We start from the raw sequence: 21,293 nt of genomic DNA, 5'->3' as shown, positions 1-21,293 counted from the left end.
TAGTGTCCTGCTGCTCCGTCTGCGAAGAGCATGTTTGCATGCAGCCTCAGAGCATTGCATCTGTGTTAGCTAATGAGAAAGATGTGTTCCCTACTAAGTATTTCAACATTGGCCATGCTTAGGTATTGTTTAGAACAACAGGAGAGAAACCATGTTCAGTTACAAAAGTAATGTCTCTGTTTACATTATTATTTTTGTGGGGGTGTGGTTAGGTGCATGTCTGCATATACATGTGGGTATGTACAAATATTAACATCCTAGAATTTATGGGTCTTTCTGAAATCTTCTTTTGCCGTTGCTATCAAATTCCATATTAGAGTTATTGAAATATTTTCCTTCTATGAAGGGAAATGGATATTCTGTAAAACAGAAATCATCTGTGTCACTGGGATATCACTGGAATCGGACAAAATGTTGGTGTTACAACCTTTCTTGTTTGGATCTTCAGTTCCTCAAGGCGGTCTGATTTTGAACAGTACTGCTCTTAGGCTCATTCCACTGTGTTTTGTGGGAAACATCTTAAGCCCACTTGAAAATAAATGAAGACTGCCTTTCTTGCTCTAACATACTGCTTTGTTTTTTTCTTTAAATTGTTACAGCTGGCTGGGTGACTACTGAGTTATGCTCTGCTCTCTTCTGCAATTCAGAAGAACAAAAGCTCTGTGTTTAATGCACTAACTCCCTACAACAGTAGATTAATGGGAGTGTCTTCTGTCACTAAGCATATATATTACGGCCTAGTAAAGTGTGGCAGCTTATATATGCATCAGAGTTCTGTCTGTTATTCTGTAGAGAAGAGATGGATCCCAGTTGGATCCAATAGGTTGACAGAAGAAAATGAAAAGAAATAAAGGTTGTACTCATGGCTATAGTATAGAAGATTTATGTAGAATATAGAAGATTTCCTGGAGTAAGAAAAATTGCATGTATGTTTTTTTAAAGATATGTTAATTTTTAAATATTTAAGAAAGGACTGTTGAAAAGGCAAAAGCATTTGTTGACTATTCTTGAATGGACCTGGAAATGTTTTTGTACTGTTCTGTATCCATTAGTGAACAGGTGATAAAAGAGTTATAAATTTCTCTATTTAGAAGGAGCTTTCATCTCCTGAAGAAAAATGAGAAGTTACTTCGAGAACTGAGAAATTTGGATTCAAGACAATGGTAAATTCTTTTAATGACTGCCTACTTATTTGTTTTAAATGTGCCTTTATTCAAGTGACTCTAATTGCGTAGGTGTGAGAGTTGAGCTGTGTTTTTTAATAATTTTTGAATTATTAATGTATTTTGCACTGTATTGTTGTTATTTTTATTATATTGAAGTTGCACTGGTGTTATTTGTAGAGTGAAATTCTGCAAGTAGAGTACCATGAGATAAACAAATTTCAAAATTACTTATAATTATGAGCATTTGTATATACACAACATTAAATAGTTTTAAAACTTTTGATAGATCAAAGTCTCCACATTTTAAGCTTTGGTTAATTGTTTAGCTATGTTATAATGCTCCTGGTATTTGAAGACACGGAACTCTAGTTGGAATTGGAGCACAGAATTAAAAATTGAGTTATTTTTGTAGAAGTTGAAATTAAATCCAGGGGAGGTTTTAGAAGTGTGAGAAACCACCTTCAGCTCCAATGTCTAACAGCAAGCTGTGAAGACATTGCTATTTACTTAAAGATTCTTCATTGAGTTGCATAAGCTGCAGTTGCCACAGTGTTCAGAAGGCACTGTTAATAATGGGCAGTGCAGTGTGGATAATGCCTGCATTACATTTGCCCACTTCAAAAGTCCAGCTATTCCATTAACAATTGGTACAGCCAGCACCGTCCTGCATCTTAGAAGTGATAAAAGGGGTAAATGCTGCTCAGTTGCAGCAAAACTTTAATCTCTAGAGAAGATGAGACTAGAAAAGACAGAATGGGGATATGAAAATGTAGAGGGTATCCAAAAGAAGCCATATAGTTGCACTTCCAGTCCACTGTGTATTTTTTAGGCTTGAAGAGCCGTGCTCTGTCTGTATTGTTCGAATATTTTGGTTTCATGTTAGTAAAGGCACTGTTATGCAATGACCATCCTCTGTTTTACAGCCGAGAGACACACAAGATTGCAGTGTTTTATGTTGCTGAGGGACAGGAAGATAAACACTCCATTCTTACGAATACTGGGGGAAGTCAAGCCTACGAGGATTTTGTAGCTGGTCTGGGCTGGGAGGTATTCATTAAAATGTTTTTATCCTAGGTTTGTTTACAGATAAAATTACAAATACCTTTATATATTGAGTCTTTGGCTCTTCAATATTACTCACAAGTACTGAAATACACTTGTTTGAAAATGGAATGTGGAGAAGAATTCCTGTTTTAATTTCATTAGCAATACTAGCTATTTAAAATTAAGCTCTTACAATTTAAGAAAGTTTGTGCAGGCATTCTTTAATGAGCAGTCCTGTACTTGGCTTTCAGGGAGGCATCTTGATTTCCCTGTAAGCCTGTAAAGTGTTAAGTCCATTGAAATTTGAGCCTTGCTCAATTTTGGGACTCCAAAAAAGTACAAACAAGCAGCTTTTCACATACTCTCTCCTTCCTGCATGCCTGGAGGCATGTATCAGTTCACACACTCCACCCTACTTCTCTTCCAGCAGTCAGAAATAATGTGATGTATCTCATCATCTGTGTGGAGTTGCAGCTCTTTAGTCACTTGTTTGATACTGTTACAAGGATTTCCTTTTTTACATCCTTTCTTTCAGACCATACAGGTTTAATTACAACTGTAAAGTTTTATTTGGCACTATTCTGTTGCAGAGAATAGAGTAATGGCTTTTGCTCCTGGCTGGCTGCTTAAGAAGCTGCAGGTTTTTTGTTCCTCTTGTAACTTGTGCTCATCAGGAGTGTCCACATGAGTGTCTGTCTTGTTCTTTGCTCCTTAGGCATGCAGGAGTATATGTTTCTTTACTCCTTAGGTATATAGGAGCACTACCAGATTACCTGTGTGGATAATAACTCTGACTTTTACACAGGAACAGAGGAAAACTGGTAGAAATCTGCTGACTGTCATGAACACAGATGTTTATTTCCCACATTCGGGAGAAAACAAAAACGCATTCGTACCTTCAGATATCCTTCTTAGGTGGTTTAATTCTCTTAGCCATTATTAGATAGTTTAAAGAGTTGGTAATTTGGATTAATATTCCATAATGAGACAGCTAATATTTTAATATCTTAGCATTAAATTCTAGATCCTTTAGTATCAGAAAAACAAATATATCCCATATGGTCAAAGATTAAATGTATTCACATTTATATATGTATATGTATATTATATATACATATAGATATAGATTATAAAATATATATATTTATATATATAAATATATATTATATATATTACAAATATATATTCGAGATATAACTTTCTGTAGTCACTGTTTTAAAAGTGAAACAGCACATTAAGCACGCTCATTTATTTCAATGCCAGACTATTCCCCATAGAACTAAGACTTATAAACTCATTTACAAATTATCAGTTACTTTCCTGAGATTTTTTTTTCGTATTCACAGAGTGAAAATTTCTCAAAAAATATATGAAAGGTAACAAGACAATGTAAAATTGCCTGGCTTTCATACAGAGTTTCTTCAGAGCCCAGGTCAAAGTTGATGTGGTATCACAGAATTTAAAAAAGTTCAAAAAACACACATAAGTGACTACACTCAAGTGATCAGGGAATAATGCAGTAAATATTTTCTCAGCCTTTCCTTTTCTCTAACCTCATCTTCACAACAGCTTCTGTGGTGACCATGGAATATAGAATGCTACTGCACAGCAGTTGATTTCCAGTCTAGTCAGTGAGTCTGCATTCTTTCAGAAAAAAGCATAACTATTCCTGTGAAAAGAATCTTCACTTTAAAAGTTCAGTTGAAAGTGCATTTTAAAGCATAAAGAGTGTATTTATCACCTGATAATTTTTTTTAGTAAAGTTTCTTGGACTTTATTTCTAGGTAAATCTCACAAGTCATTGTGGCTTTATGGGAGGACTGCAAAAAAATAAAAGCACTGGATTGACCACTCCATATTTTGCTACCTCAACAGTAGAAGTAATGTTCCATGTGTCAACAAGAATGCCTTCTGATTCAGATGACTCTTTAACGAAAAAGGTGAGTGTCTCTAAATAAGTTTCCCTTGATAATAAACCCAGAACAATTAGTCAAAGAAAATCCAGTAACTTAAAAAAACCCCAAAACATAAAATATTATAACATCTTTACCTGCTAATAATTGGTATTTTACTGAAGTAGCTCAAGATGTATAGATTATTCTCTACCAATTCTAATTTTACCATACTGGTGATTTTTGCTGTCATTGCAACTGTTGTCAGGAACATATGTAAAGTGAGGAAAAGTGCAGAGAGGTAATGGTTGGTGTAGAAGAAAAAGCATTACATCTGAATGATGTCTTAGTACTTTGAGACCTTAAATGCCAGTTAATAAATATGTGGTGAGTACTTTTGAAGATGATTTTTATTTCACTTAAGGGTCATCTTTTGGCTGTTAAAATAATTTTCCCTTTAAAAAATAATTAAAAATATTAAGACAATATTTATTGCATATAAGGTGTTTTGTCTTGGAGCAGACACAGATGCTCAACAGTGGTATGATCTCGTATAGCTGCATTAAGAAAAAAATGGTTTTCTGTATTGGTATTTTTTTCTTTAGAATTTAATAAATTCCACATTAGTGATAATAACTTACAGTCTCGAACATGTGTCCTATTATAAATGAACAATTAGGTATCATTAGGCTGTCCCCCCGTCCTGCATACATACATCTTCAGATGTGCTAATCCATTCAGTAGACACGTTAATGAGCACTGGTTGAAGTGTAATATTGAAGGAAGTGAAGCTGGTTGACCTCAGCATGGAGTTTAATACTTGTAATTAAATTAGACAGTAGACAGTTAGTAAAGAGAGAAATAGCCATGCCTCTGGCAAGCTTCAATTATTAATGACTTTTTTGTTCTTTGTGTTCCACTTGAAGAAAAAAATATTATTGTTCTTATTATACACTGAGTTCTAAATCCTCCTTGTTGCATCTTAGGTTGGTTTGGTTGGTGTGGGGTGTTTTTTAATTAAAAATGTTTTTGCTTGTATGCCTAAGATGCTGCATCCTTTCTGTTCTTTATTTCCTGAAGTAGAGCCAGGGCAGTACTTAGGTTGTTAAATGATTTATAAAAGTAGTTTAATAGCAAAAAATAACTAATTTTAAAATAGAATTGTTGCTACTGTTTCAGTATAGAACAATGTGTATTTTTGTTTCTAGGTGACTGGCTTCTTTATTTTCTTAAACAGAAACTGGGGTTTATAAAACACAGCTTGTAATTATCCTTACAATGTTTGTTTATAATCTGTTTCAATTAGAGCATTACAAAGCATTGACAAGGGGAAGGATGGGTCACAGTGAAAAATAATAATGATTAATTTAAAAATACTGTGGACTTCAGCAAGATCTCATGTCTGTTTCTAGGAGCATGTCAGCAAGTGTTGTAGGTTACTCAAAGAATCACCAGCAAAGGCATTGGCAAAAGCAGGTTTAATATTAAAATGAAAGTGCGACAAAGTTCATTGGCAAGGTTCAGTCTGCTACTTACTAGTGATGGTTAAAGCACACAGAGAAAAGTCAGACTAAAATATAAAATTAATCAATCTAAAACTAAAATCAACCAAATATGATCTACATGGAGGCTGGGGATGAAAAAAGGGTAAGGATAAAAAGCAATGAGGAAGATCCTCCCATTGAGTCACAGAGTGGAACCCCTTCCCAAAGTTAGCCGCAGAGTTGAACAATGTTTTAGGCCTAAAGGTTTTAACAGCACTTAAACTTAACAGCACTTAAGCAACAGCCTAATTTAAATTAATTTAACAAAAGATTCCATAGAATTTACTATAGAGAGCAGCATTCATAGCACATTTGCTACAGCATATTCACAGTCGCACACACACAGACCTACAGCAGTATGTACAAGGTATATACCTGTGAAAAATTCTCCTTGAGTTCAGTGAAGTGCTCACATCGGATGCCTTTGCATTTTCTCAACAGGTGAAGGGTTGATCCTTGGGGAGTGGAATATCAGCCCAGGCTCTATTGGTGGCCGTTACCTGAGTGTAGCAAACTTGAGAGTTCGCTGGCTCTGAGAGGTGTCCCGCTCAGAGGGAGATTGCTGGCTGCAGCCCACTGGTGGTCTAGGAGAGCTCAGAGGGTCTCTCTTAGGACCGCTGTTTATGGGGTCACAAATGAGTTGACTTTAGTCATAGTAATTTTCCATCTTGTCCACAATTCGATTCAGTAACTGTCTTTGAAAGTTCAGTTACAAAAATGTTGTTCCACCTGACTTGTTATTCAGGCAAGAAAAATAATTTTCCAAGACTGTTTGTTAAAAAACAGGAGCTCGTTAGACAGCGTAAGTTCCTGGTACTGAACAGTGTTTCTTATAAGCTCAAGAGGAGCTTAGCTTAGGTACTGTTAGGCCTAATGAGCACTTCTAAGATGATAGTGCAGCCCAAGGACAGGGGAGGGAGGGATGCACCACCACAGAACACCCTGAATCTACATATAGCTGTTCCTGCCAGGCGAGGTTCAGTGCTAATCCAGACTTCCTGTGACTCAACTTGTGAAAATATTGTCAGCTGAACTTTTTAACAACTCCAGCTTGCCCCAGGCCTATTTCTCTCCTCCTTTACCCACAATCTCACTCATCAGTAATTTGGAACATTTGAGTTCTGTATGGATATGTAGAGTGTATCAAAAGATTGGGATTGTATTTGTGGCTCAGATACTGATCAACTGTTTATTTAAGATATTTTATTTCTCTGTGACTTTCTTTCCTGTTTTTCCTCAGTGTTTTGGTTTTGTTCTTTTTAAGCATATTTTCCCAAGAACAGAGGCCTGTGAGCCTCTCTTTATTTCTCTCCTCCCTTCTCTAACTCCTTTTGGCCCATTCCAATGAAATTTAAGAGACATGTTTCAAAGCTGTTCATTTCATGTTTAATGATGATAGGCTAAGTAAAGGAGATAGAGGGAGTGAGACTTGTAGTGCTCCTACTCAGCAAGTAAAGTCTGCATGAGAGGAAGCAGTAGATATCAAGGAACCAGCACCAGAGAGAGATGTTATGAAATTCATCCCAAACTTGAGAAAAGCATCAACTGAAGTTTACATCTTGGGAGAAACCAGCAAGTGGTATCAGGAGACATGAGTAGGAAAACAGTCTTAATTCATATACTAGTTCTGCAACTAGTCGGGGATGCTTGGACTGAACACATCAGCAAAAGGAATGTGTTTTATGAAATCCTGGTTAACTCACACACACTGCCAAAATTATTTGAGAGCCATGTGAGTTCTAAGAGTTGTAATTATTATGAGTGCATGCACTGTTCGTGACCTCCAGAGAAACTTGAGATTTAAGCTTCTCTGCAGGTCTTTCATATGATTTTTTTGTCTGTTTTATTCAATGGGAGAAAAACAAGCAAACTTACAGTAGCTGGCTTTGAACTGCTGCTGGTTTTTATTTTGTAAGTGTGCCTAGAGGTACATGATAGGTTCATCTTATAAATGGAAAATAAATTAAATTAAAGCAAAACTTCTTCCTGCCAGTTGAGCCACTACAAAATCAAGATTCTGCTGTTTCAGGGGCTAAGCCATTTTTAAACTTATTTTCCATCAGTCTTACGGAGTAGTAGAAAAAAATACCTCTGAAGTATTTGTTTCTGACGATGTGAACAAGAGCAAGAAAAGACGTGAATTCAAGAACTGATGAAAATCTTCTGAATGTGTAAAGGAACTTAACGTTGAAATGCATATATAAAATAGGTATTTAATTTGCAAATAGTAAATTAAAGATTTAATGCTGATAATGCAATCCATTCTGGTTTTTTTATAATTAAAGGTTAGAGTAAAAAGGATTTACACTACCCTTACAAGAACAAACTTGCAGAGTTTCAGGACTGAGTAATGTGAGACTCAGTTCACAGAATGAGGAAGCTCTTTTATGTACCTCTACAGCCTATCACCTGTCTAGTTCCTCCTTCCTTAGGAGGAACTTCCTAGAGGAGTGAAGGCATTGTAAGTGAGATATTATTCACCTAGTATGTAAATAAAAAGTAGTCATGTTGCTAATGATTGGAATACTAATTCATCTTGAGCTTTTGGTGTATTATGCTGTTCTAAGTTGTGCGTGACATCATCCTAACCACATAAAAGGTTTACGGTTCCCAGCATTTATAGCGGGGAGGTTGTGTTTATTGTGTTATTAACATGTAATGAGAACTTGAGGGTTTATAGTTGGAAATTATTAGTAGATTATTTTTTGGAGTTACAATTGGATGCACATGTTACTTAAAAAAAAAAAACAACGAAACAAACAAAAATCCAAACACACCATAGTTGTTGAGACAAAGTTTTGTAAAAAATTCACCTAGAGGGTACATACACTGTAGGCAGCGTGCTGCTTACATTTAATGGACAAAAGTAGCTGCATTAAGCCATTACTTCAGATATCTCTACTCATTCTGTTCTTTTTATAATAAACACTTTCATTTTTGAAGAAGAAAAAAGTTGAGGCTAGCTGTTGTATCATAAGAAAATATAATAGCCTTTTTTCTCCCTCCTTTAGGTAAGTGGGTATTAGAAATTACAGTAATTTTGGCAAGAGTTCAAGGGTTAATGCAACAGATAAATAAAAGGAATTTTCTGTAAATTGAGCCCTGCATTATTTCACTTGTCTTGCCTTTCGAAACCTAACTCATTTAATTTTAAAAAGTAAATACTTAAATTCTTCCTGACAGTGTGCTTTGCTTTTACTATCGTTTATTACTTCAATTATACTTGGTATCACTTAGAACAATCTGCCATTTGGAAATTTCAGTATAGCCTGCAGCTTCGTATTAAGTCTGGCTGCTATTGTAACATGTACAGCATATGACACTAATGTATCAAAATTAGATTTGATCATCCCTCCTGGTTGTATTTATTTCACATTTCTTTTGTATTCAGTTAACATAAATGTATTAGGAGAGCTGACACATGATGATGGCTATAGAGTAAGAATATTTTAAAGTATTTTGAGTTAAATTTGAAATTTCAGGTAACCTAACAGTTGGTCATTTTTATATATTTGCTCTAATGGAGTAGAGTTTCAAAGTAAGCCTAAAAAAATCTGTTTGTCTCTGGTATCTCCTCAGGGCTGTCTTCCCGACAACACAGGTTTAAAATGTCTAAAACAGAGCTCTTAATCTCTTTCTCATTGCCACCTTTCCAGATCACCACAGATAACATGACCATTGTGCCTGTCACTTGTGCCCATAGCCTGAAATCATCTTTAATTTGGTCTACTTTCTGGATCCTTACATTCAGTCTGTGCTTAAGTCTCTTCTTTTTCCTACCTACCATTTCTTGCAACATAGCCTTTTTGTACACACAGTTAAAATTTATCCACTATATCATAAACTGTTGTTTTGATCCCTGAACCTTCCTTTCTCTGGCCTTGACACTTGCATTCTTGAATAATGCTGAAGACCTTTTTCTTGTCTTTAACACCTTTTTACAGCTTCTTTGCATTTGTTCAGCTCTGTTTCATATCTTGCCTTATGCTTAGATAATAAACTCTCCAGGGCAGTTTGATCTGTGTTTAGAGTGTTAGAATACTGGTGTGTAACCTATAGTTCCAGGTTTTCAGCCATAATGTATTACTAGTTATTTGAAGTATAACACTATTTTAGGGCTTTTTATTATTTATATTATTGCTGTACCTTATGTCTCTGGTACTGATTTGCACTTTGATATGCTTACTGTGAGGTATGCACACATGAAGTTGTTAATTCAGGAACACGAAGTCAGGAAATGAATGTGAAGATGTAGTGGCTCACACAACTGGTAGTGAGCTTTGAGTAAGCATTAACACAGAATACAGTCTTGACATCTGTCCATTCCATGTGCACCAAATCCCATTCTTTTAGATAACACGGGGACCACACCTTGGGAAACCGTGTTTCTGTCTGTCTTCAGGGTTTCAATGAGAAGAGGTGGTTACAGTTCGGTATCTTTGTCCTACTTTGTCCATGACACTGAATTCTGGGATGTTTCCAATTCAATACAAAGATATAAAGAATCCAAATTAAAGTTGAAAGAGGCCAGGTTCTGGCTCTCCTGTGGTTTAATAACCACAGTGAATGATGGATTCTGCAAATGTTTGTTGTGCTTGCAGGAGAGCTTAGTTGTGGAGCACTACTCAATTACAAGATCCTTCAATAGGGAACTGGACAATTGAGGAGAAAATCTGAAATTCTTCTTTCTAAAAAGTTTATGCAAAACCTAGCAGACCTTGGAAAGCTTTTCAAGTTAATTTCGTGTATCAGATCTCTTCCATGAATCAAGTGTTGTTGAGGGGTCAAGTTACCCCCATTCAAGTTTTCTCATAACCTTTGCTTGCTGACCAAGGTGAAGACATCTGACAGAAGCAACAAGGAGCACTGTGTTAGTATCAGAGCTTCTCATGATCAAATCTTGAAGAAGGAAACAGAACGACTTATCCAGAACTTAGTTATTCTTCAGATATAAAATCAGCATCACCCAACCTTGTTTACTTCTCTATTATTTTTGTCAGTCATCTGACCATCCATAAGGGAAACAAGGTTTTGATCTTTGTTTTGATCCTGAGTACTTTTCATTTTGTTATAAACTGCCATTCATAGTTTATACCATCATCCACCTACTTGCACCATCTGATTTTGACTCTCAATCCATTACATGTCACAGAGATGCCATTCTACATTTTAGTCAAACTGGATCATTGCCAAACCATTCTCAGTAGTAATCATGAGGTGAAATACATCTGATAGGACTTGGAACTCTTTGAAATAATCTGTTTCATTTTCCTTTTTCTCTGAAGAAGTATTTTCTTTTAGCCTGGAGTGTATTCTTATAAAGCTATGGGGGTATAAAGCAAACTTTGAAATTGGAGAGAAAAGTCACTAATGGCTTTAGTACCAAATATCCAAAAATATGTGTCCCTTGTCAGTAATCCTTCTGAAATAACCACACAGTACACTTCTATCACACCAAAATCTATATTAGTCTAATGTGAAAATGTACATCAGTTACAATGCTCTGTCTGGATAGCTTTCATGGAAGTGCAAGAACTGGTGTCCTGTCTGATTAGTTGCAGATGTCAGTAACAGGTACATGGGGGTAACATTTGAGAAATTAAATTCAAAGGCAGTGATGCCCTCAAGAAGCTGCACTATCTAAACTCTGTATGGTTTTGATTATTTCTTTGGCATATACACTGTCACCATCACTTGTTTCTAATAATTCAATGAGTTTTTTGTCTCCAAGTCCAAAGATGTTAAGTAAAGGAGGAAATAATTCTTTTAGAGAATAGTTCAATATTGCTGAATTAGAAATGGTGCAGTGCAGTGATGGATGTATTGCTTTTTGGCAGTCAGTTCATTGAGTTCAGTCAGTGCTTCAAATGGCCATCCCTCAACCTAGGATCATGTAGTTTTTTTACATTCCACATTTCATGTCCCAACTGATTTGCCTCATGCTTTCTCTTTGGCTAGGCAGCGTCATCCTCCCTGAGCTTTTCACTGGCTTCTAAGTGTGAACCCGTCAGTCCCTGATAGCCTATCGTCATATTTCAACAGCTAGTTTGACTGTCACTTCACTGAGGAAGCAAAATGAGAATTTTTAATTTTTTTTTTTTAAAATCTGAGGTGCAATTTCTCGTTGACTTCTCTGGTGATAAAGCCATTTAAGAAGGTGACAACCCTGCTTCTTGCTCCTGCACCTTCAAAAAAAGGTGCCAACAAGTTGTTTTCTTGGGCTGTGTTTGAGACCAGTACAGTTACATGAGCTGAGTTTAAAACAAAAACTTGGGGTTTATTTTCCCCGCTTGGATCATGTCTTTGATCCATTTTGAAAATGGTCTCATGGATGCCTGGAGAAGAGGAGATGACTAACTGTGGCAAAGAGAGGAGGCCAAGGATAACAGTTTATTAGACAGTGAAGCTAGAGGAGAATGAAGTGAAGCCAAACCTTGTGTAAACTGAAAAAGTAGAATTCTGCCGTGATGAAAATCAATGGAAAAGTCTGTTCTGGTGCCAAAGTGCAAGGTTTCTTTAATTAACTTTTTGCTACAAGGCAAAAGGGTTAGAAGGAGAAGTTGCTTTTCTGATAATTTTGGGAGTTTTTTGGTAGTGTATTTTGAAGTTTATCTTAGCAAGTATGGAAGTGCTCCAAGGTATCACCAGGAAAAAAACCAGCTAAGTGTGCTTCATATCGCTCTCTTATCACTCTTATTGACTTTATTGCTCTCCACAAGTAACCAAAAGGAGGTTGTGGGATGTGGAGGTAAGTCTCTTTTCCCAAGGAACAAGAGTCAGAACTAAAGGAAATGGCTTCAAGTTACATTAGAGGAGGTTTAGATTGGATATTAGGAAAAATTTCTTCACAGAGAAGACTGTCAAGCGTTGGAACAGGCTGCCCAGGGAAGTGGTGAAGTCACTGTTCCTGAAGGTATTTAAAAGATGTTGTAGATGCGGTGTTTAGAGACATGGTTTGGTGGTGGACATGGCAATGTTAGGTTAACAGTTGGACTTGATGATCTTGGAGATCTTTTCAAAGCTAAATGATTCTGTGATTCTTAAGATAGGAGAGGTTCAGGCTCTCAGAGCAATTCTGCAATTAATTGTCTTTTATGATGTTCATCATGGTTACATGTTATCCAAGGTTTCTGCATCTGCTGTTTGTGTGTTGCACATTAGTCATTCAGGTTGCTTCCTGATTTTATTTTAATCTAGTAAAATAAAGCTCAGTGTAGTGAATGTTGTTATAACCAATTCTTCTGTTGGGTTGGTTTTGCTGTTGGCACAAGAACATCCCTAACTAAGTGTTATTCAAAATAATTCAGCCATCTACACAAGAGGAAAGAACAACTCAGTTCAAAGGCACTGCAGCCATTGTAGATTAGACATATGAACGCTCTGGTCTAGGCAAAACAAATGACTTGTTGAGCATCAAAGAAAGTGGGTATTGATACCATCTGTCCTTTGCCCAGTTCAGCACTGAAGAAAATCCTTTTTTCATAGAAATACAACCCTTTTTTCAGTCTGATACAATTTAAAGCTAGAAGAGATGAGAAGAGACAGCTTCTTTTTTTCTTTTTTTTTTTAAATCTGCTACTGACAACTGGTACAAGCCTTTAGATAAGATGAAGGTAGCATTCCAGGAGGTTTTGTAAAATAAACAAGTGAATACTTGCAGTGAAATTTCTCTGAAGACTGTGTATGTGTATATGTTTTACTTTTATTTAAAGTTCAGTTGTGTTCTGAAAATGAGTATGGAAAATTGTTGCCTTTTTATATACAATAGCTTTTTCTACGTGCCCAAATTGGTATCTGTATGTTGCCTGTTAACAGCAGTTCACAGTGCAGTCCTTTGACTAACATCAAGGTGATTGACAAACTCCTCCTACCTAAAGCTGTGGAAATAAATTGAAAACTGGGGGTGAAGACAATTGTCAACTGTAACTGGTGATGCACTAGGAGATAAAAAAGAGATTCCAGATTGAATTTTCAGAAATAATGCTTACTGGAAAGAATCTGATGTTTAATAGTGTGAATATATTTGATCAGTATACATAAAGCCTCTCACATAATGTGAACATTTGTTGTCAGATGGTAATGTTTAGCAGAAGGAACGTTTTGGAGCTTCAGTGCCGATAATTCCAGAATGTTGAAGAAATTCCTTAATTTGATTATATGATTACACCATGGATTTTGAGGAACCCATTTGGCCATTCTGAACCAGATCAAGAACCATTTTGAAGGGTTTTTGGGGAGGGGTGGGGTGCTGTTTTTACAAAGTTATACTGGTTTCATGGGAAATGATCATTTAGTTTAGTTAATTTGGGGGCTATGGAAAATGCAGTAGCTATTCTCCTTTAAACGATTTTTGTTTGTGGTAGGCAGTTTGGAATTTGGCTGGAATTATGAGGTTAAGTGCTCAGATACCCAGCTTTTAAAAAGTTGTTCATTCATATGCTTAAAACGTTCTTATAGAATTTAGTAATTTGCTGCCTATCAGTGATGACAGTCTGGAACAAATTTTAGTAAATCAAGTTGAACCACTTTACATCCTTGGGATAATATCAACAAAATTTTAGCTTTCAGTAGAAAACATTCACATATCTGTTAATTTAAATAGAAATTGACACCAGTATATAAAAATCTAGAGCACAAACCAATACTGTCAACTAAGCTTCACACTGAAATTGTAAAAGAACTATAGTGTAATTTGGTTTTTTTACTCATTTTTCTTCATTTGTTTTTAGTGGGTTTGTCCTTTTGAAATATGTGCATTTTATATAGCTGTATGGCTATAGAATATTAATTAAGGATATTTAAACTGATAGGTTTTTATCCCTGATTTTCTAGCTAAGACATTTAGGAAATGATGAAGTACACATTGTCTGGTCAGAACACACTCGAGATTATAGAAGAGGAATAATTCCGACAGAATTTGGTGATGTTCTTATAGTTATCTATCCCATGAAAAACCATATGTTCAGTATCCAGATCATGAAAAAGCCTGAGGTAAGGGTTTATTTTCTTTTGTGTTTCCTTCGTATGTTAACCATTACGTGAGTTTTGTTTACATTCTGAGGTCTTGGTATAATAGACTGGTCCAACAAAGTGATGTCTTGAGCACTGACAGTTGCAGTGGTGGCAGGAGGAAAAGGGAGTACAATGCATAGTAAAATCAGTAACTTGAAATTGCAAAGGCCCGATCCTGTAAAGCATATCTGCTAACAACATAATCTAGGAAAAAAGCTAGAATATTCTGCATAATAATTTAAATATTAAAATAAAACCTTTGCCAAACCTTTTTGTCAAATTTGATACATAACTGAGGTAGTTGAATAATGGTCTGCTCCAACCTCCTCCATCCATGTCATAATCCTCTTTCTTTCTCTCAAAGCTAGTTATCACTTTCTTCTTGACTGCACACAAGAATTTGGAGATTATTCAGTAAAGCCAGACCATTCAGCCCTTAGGCATATGAAAACACATTCTTTCTAATGACTGTTCCTCAAATGTCAGAGCTGGCCTTGTTCTTAAAACAGTGGTTTAGGGTAGTGAACACTGACTGAGTAAAAGTAGTCATGAGTTCTTGTACTACCTAACTTCTGTGTGTGATGTCACTTGCCATGAATTTCTATACTTTAAATATTACTAGAAGCACTAATATTAATAACTGAGGTATATGAGAGAAACACCCCTTTATGACTACCTCTGTGTGTTGATATGCATGAAATGATATTCAGTTTTGTTATTACTGACTTACATTTTTAATTAATAAGTATATTCTTTCTTATGCTACTTTAAGTACAAATAGATGGATTATTGGGAGCATGCAGGTTAAGAAGGTAAATGAGAACTGTTGAAAGCAGGGATTGTTGTTAGTCCAAAAAGAGGTTCTTGTATGTGAAGAAAGAAGTGCCTTCCATCAGATTTCAGTATTCTCAGAACTACATTAAGTGATGGCAAAAAAAATATAGAATCTAAAATTCTTTTGCAGCATTGGTTTCATCTTAGCAGAAAGAATATTTGTTGTATGCTCTGCTCCCTTTATTGAGCTGAAGCACAAATTTTGCTACTCTTGACCTGCTTTATGTCATCAGCTTCAGAACTTTATTCAAATGTGCAGGAAATGCAGATAGTTAATACTGAGTGCTTATTTTGTTGGTTTTTTTTTTTTTTCAGTTGCACAGTGATGATTGGAGAAATCATATCAAGTAGAGCATTATGCCAAAACATAAGATCTGTCTGTTTTGTATACTTCTTGGGTGCTACCTGTACTAAATATTGAGGTTTTCTACTGATCTCACAAATAAGGCTTTACACTTAGGGTCCAAAGAGGCCAAACTTTGGCCACAGATTTCTCCTGTAAAGGGCTTACAGTCCATTTGTATAGATAACGTAGAAGGGCAGAACAGATAGAATAAAAGAAAATAAAAGGGAAGGGTCAGTGCACCAGTAATTGTATGACAGCTGCACATTGAGTTGGTCCTTAGGAACATGTTAATATCTAAAGCCATGATACATACTATTTTAAAATTTGAGTAATTATTGCTTTTACTTACTACCACCTACAGTATTGTCAGCTAGCCTTTTAACCTCATAAACATCATATGCATGACTCTTACTAGGATTTTGGCAGCAAATATTGAAAATAATCTTTGATGAGACATAGTATTCAAATAGTTGCTTAATTTTCTTCAAATACTGTGTTATCTGTTGCCAAGGATATCAAGCTGTATATTTCCACAAGAGAAAAGGTCTGACATGTAGCATAATGACTGCTTTGATAATCTAGCAATGAGGAGGGAAAAAAAGATATATTTGAGTGCTCTATTGTTAATGTTGATTGCTAATTGTTACAGCTAAGATCTTGCTTTATGTTGAACTTCTAAATTTTTTTATTCAGGTTCCATTTTTTGGTCCACTCTTTGATGGTGCTATTGTGAATGGAAAAATTCTACCTATTATGGTTCGTGCAACAGCTATAAATGCAAGCCGTGCATTGAAATCATTAATCCCATTATACCAAAACTTGTATCCTTTCACTCAAATGGTTTCCAAGGCATATGCATTCCCTTGCAGTTCTACAGATATGACCTTCATGTTTTCTGTCATTTTATTTTTTTTTTTTGGATTAATAGGGAAAATATTTTTTTTTAATGGTGATGGTGCCTGCCTTTAGGGAACTTAAAGCCATAGAAGAGTATTTAGATGAAGACCATCTTTTTTTTAATTAAAATAATAATAGATTCAGTGCTGAAAAATTGCTTGTTTCTGTTTTATTACATGTACTTATCACTTTTTGTTAAGAAAATTATTTTAATGACTATTTTGTGAGTAGTCTTTCTAAAATAGCAATGTTGTGATGTTAATGATGTTTTCTTCCTTAAATATATCAAGTATTTATCCCGTATTAGAGAGACTTAAGTTTTATTTTCTAATTCCAAGGATGCTGCTTTCCTTCAAGATGAATTTGTTAAATTTTTGTCATACAGATTTTGTTATTCAGCTCAGGATACCAACTTGTTATAAAAATGATGTTAGTGTCCTAGTAAATGTGTCAGAAAAGGCTGTCTCATTCTTGTAGTTTTTTGGAAGGGCTGCTCTTGGAAGAAAAGATTTATCAACAGAAATTAAAAAATATAAGGTAAGTCAGTCACTTATACTTCTTCCCATCTTAAGATTGAGTTCTGTTATATACATGTTAGTTAAATCAGCAAGAATATACTATTTTTTAATTTCATAAATTGAAAGATAAGTTTAAATTTTAATCCAAAAGAAATTCTGGGCTTAATTTCCAACCAAGCTGTAAATACTAGTATTTGTCATGTGACAGATTGTTGCTAAAATACTGGTTTTTTCTGTGGCTGACTGTTAATACTTGCAGAGTTTTGGATTAGATATGATGAAATGGATTTACAGATGAATGATGGATGTGTTTTAAGTGATCACATAAGATGAATGATGGATGTGTTTTAAGTGATCACATTAAGTGATGTTTATGCCATTTCTGTAGATGACAGATGTTAATTCATTGTATTTTTATGTTTGGAAAGGTCTGATCTTTTTGTCATTATTCAAGGGGCTTAGTCAAAGAATTTAAAATGTATTATCATCATCATTATACCATGAAAAATGATGGTTTATAGCATTATATTGATGTATAGTGACGAGCAATTGGAGAACAATTTACTTTGAAATAACAAACTTTCAGTACAACCCCCCCACCCAAGCCTATGTATTTAAACTTCTTTACAGAATATGAAAGTTGTAATAAATTCCTTGAACACAGCTTGGCAGCTCGATGTCTAGGAATTGGCCAGTTCCACAGAGCTGTGCATTGCATTTTTAATTCAGTTCTCAAAATTGTACTTTTTGATATACATCAAAGCACAGCATGTCATTTATTACATAATGTGGCCTCCACTAAAATGTTGATGTGTCTCCTAATATGGTTAACAAGGTAATGGGAAAGCATTATGTGTATTTGATATTAGATGCATTGGTTGGTGGGTTTCACATCACCATTTGGTTATGAAGTTTCTGAAGTACCAGTTGATTGGGCACTGATGTTAAAGGGTGGCTTTGTTAAGTAGTTGTTGGAATTCTTTTTCCATCTGGCTTGGAGTATCAATTCGGTGTTTAGTATGATAATGTAAAAATAAAAATGAGTCGTGAGAAGTTCTTTAAAAGCTGTTTGCTTCATGTGAGATTAGAAGAAATTCTACAAAACTTCCTTGACTTGAATTAGGCTATGGTGGAGTCAGTTGTGTCAGTGGAGAACAGCAAAAACTGTTACAATTCCAAGTCTGGCCTAGCTCTCAGGGGTTTAAAAACCTCTTGGTTAAAAATGTCACGGACATGCTCATGCTCTTGGTGCTCAAGCCATGGCGAGACTTGAGGTCAAGAGGGAATTTTCCTTCATACAAGAATGGCAAAGACTGGATGTTTCCTGTAACATGGACAAGGTCTGTTATCTAGGAACATTTGAAAGTTGAATCTAATTATGTTCCTGCAATAGTGGAGAATTGAAGATGTCAAGGACTGTCTTTATTGTCTCCCGCTTTTTTTCTCTGGGATATTTTAGCTATGGCTGCAGGAGTTCACTACTGGCTTTTAAGTTTGTAATGGACTGAAGGGTGTGGGGAGCAGACGTATTTTATGGTCTGTGGTTAAATAGCTCTTCTGGAAACCCTGCCAGACTTAGTGTCTCTTGCAGAAAACAGACAGGATTCGTTGATCAAGGTAGTCTTTCCTTGTGTCCGAGTGTTGCTGGAGCAAAGAAGAAGAGGGCTCAGAGTGATGAAAACAATACATTCAAAGAGGGAGGAAAAAGGGAACAAAAAAGTTATTTTTCAGAAGGTACACCAAAAGCAGGAGAAGTGAAGCTGATAATCAAGGATTTCCACAAATTCAGAAGCATAATGGTTTCAGTGAAAGAGAATTCTGAAGTGATCTGCTTGAAATTAATCTTTGTTTACTTACTTATGAGTATGTAATATACTGGGGCAGTGCTAGTTTATTAGGAACATTGCTGGTACTTAGTGGAAATCCAGTTAAATGTGGATCTCAAGTGCACAAGAGTAGTTGAGACTTGTAGTGCTTGAAATGTGTTTTGTGTGACATTCCTGTATTAGCTCTTCTTTTTACAGTAGTAGACCAGCAGAAATTGTTAATTTCAAAGCCAGTGTATGGATGTCTCCCTACCTGCAGGGATGTGGTTTGTTTCATGGTGCTGTGTAATACTTGGTGGGCACCTTTTGACTGAGTAGGGAGTTAAAAACATATATGTATGTCTTTGCTTGTCTGGTTTTGAAGAATGTTTGTATAACATCGTAGATCCTTGCGATGATGGATCACGGTAAACTCTTAATGAAACTAGGACAGTGTTGATCTGCTTGCATATGGAATGGGAAGAAATTGGCACTGAGTTTGGCCTTCCTACTTCCAAGGAGAGCTTATCCATCCTCTGAGACAGTGCATTTTCTAAGTGCAGACCTGACTGAAAAAATCAGCTGTCATTTGTAATCAGCAGGGATATTCAGTCTTCTTCATGTAACCTGATTGCAACTTTTTCCTTAATGCGCTGGTCTGTTAATCACAATGTGGCAATGGGTAGTACGTGTGAATGGTATAATAATGGTTGCATGGATACAGGAAATTTTGCTCATCTCTCTCTTATAGTCTTCCCCAACCTTGAGTATGTGCTGTACGGTCTGAAGTAGCTTTCTGAGACTGACATATTCTGTCAATCACTTTCCTCTTTCTGATATTGTTTTGACATCTCTGATAGCACACCTAGATAGCAAAACACTTTGAAGATTTGGTTTTGTTAGTGATTTTTAAAGATTTTATCTGCTCAGTGTTTTTATTCTTTGCTCATAATACCATAATAATATGTTTCCATATTGTAGTATTTTAAGATTAAATATTTACTAAATTCATCAGCAGTCATTAGTAATGCATGACAGGTATCCTGCTTTATTTAATGCTTGACATACTCATTGCTGCAGCAGTGTGAAGAGCATATTGCTATTTGTGGTGGAGTTTTTACATCGTTTTGTGGAATTTGCTTTAGTTTCTCCTTCAAGGATTCTCTGGTCCCTCATTGTCTTTTGCTGGACTGGCTTTCTTGTACCAGTACCCCCTCACCAACAGGTGGCATATATGCACACAGTAGCGGATGACAAACACAAAATACTTGTATTGTCTTGTAGTGAAGCAGCAGTACCCCCTTATCGCTCTCATAGCTGATGTGTTTCTTCTCATTGCATTTGTTGTTGTCTTAAGAAGTGCATGCTTATCTCCTGAGTACGCTCCAGCTGCACATATGCTAGGAAGACTTGCAAGAGTCATAAATGCAGGTGTAATAATGGGACTGAATGTTGAGAACAATCATTTTCACTGTGATGTAGAATAAGGTGGCCGGTATTTAGGAGATTGTTAAATACTCCTTATTTACTAAATTGCATTGAAATTCCTGATATGAATGGCTTTATTCTTGGCTCGCGTCTCAGAGCAAGGTCTTTGTCACATTCTGAATTCAGAATCAACCATGTGTGGGAAATGGATCAATACGAAATATTTTAAACAATAGAAAGAGTGACTTCATGTAAAATTTTACTTGAACTTCCTGAATAAACAGCAGATTTTAGCCAGATGCCAAGAGGTATACCTTGGCATAGTAGGCACCTCCAGTGATCCAACTTGTTAAAGTTATTGCAACAAAGCAGGAAAAATACTAGAAACCTTTTGGGAGTGAAATTCCAGCTGTGAAACAACGAGTGTCACTTTTTGCACATTGTACACAAACTTCAGAGTGTTAATAATTATTCCAGACTATCTGCATTTCAGATAGTGCACTTCAGACACTGTGCTTTCTGTCTTACTTAGTATTCCCCTACCAAAGGATGCTACCTAATATATAGCTATACACACAGGAAGAAATTCTATTTAGCATTTTTTAAATCTGAAACGTATTGACATTTTAGACATCGGGAATATAGATGACTGTTTTGTCCTTAATCATCATAGCCTAATTTTCACTTCTTTCTAATAATCTATAAAATCTTTGACCTAATGCCAAGAATTGACATTTCTTTTGGGGGGGTTGGTTTTTTTTTTTTTGTCACATGAAACCAATTAATTTAAATAGCAGAAACATAATA

The 21,293-nt window shown here is 35.7% G+C and overlaps 1 protein-coding gene across 16 annotated transcripts in view; it reads left to right on the top strand.

Moving 5' to 3' along the window:
* Window positions 1–21,293, top strand: part of RALGAPA1 (Ral GTPase activating protein catalytic subunit alpha 1) — a 140,527-nt gene that overhangs the window by 87,833 nt on the left and 31,401 nt on the right. For all 16 annotated transcript variants that reach the window (XM_032692466.1, XM_032692463.1, XM_032692455.1 and 13 more), the window contains 5 exons: window positions 1,092–1,163; window positions 2,090–2,213; window positions 3,995–4,150; window positions 14,479–14,637; window positions 16,532–16,659. In XM_032692466.1, coding sequence (XP_032548357.1) covers window positions 1,092–1,163; window positions 2,090–2,213; window positions 3,995–4,150; window positions 14,479–14,637; window positions 16,532–16,659 — 639 coding nt within the window. The remainder of the gene's footprint in view (window positions 1–1,091; window positions 1,164–2,089; window positions 2,214–3,994; window positions 4,151–14,478; window positions 14,638–16,531; window positions 16,660–21,293) is intronic.

The sequence above is a fragment of the Chiroxiphia lanceolata genome, chromosome 6 (genome assembly GCF_009829145.1).
Source record: "Chiroxiphia lanceolata isolate bChiLan1 chromosome 6, bChiLan1.pri, whole genome shotgun sequence".
Taxonomy (NCBI): Eukaryota; Metazoa; Chordata; class Aves; order Passeriformes; family Pipridae; genus Chiroxiphia; species Chiroxiphia lanceolata.
This window is presented reverse-complemented; position numbering and strand designations above follow the sequence as displayed.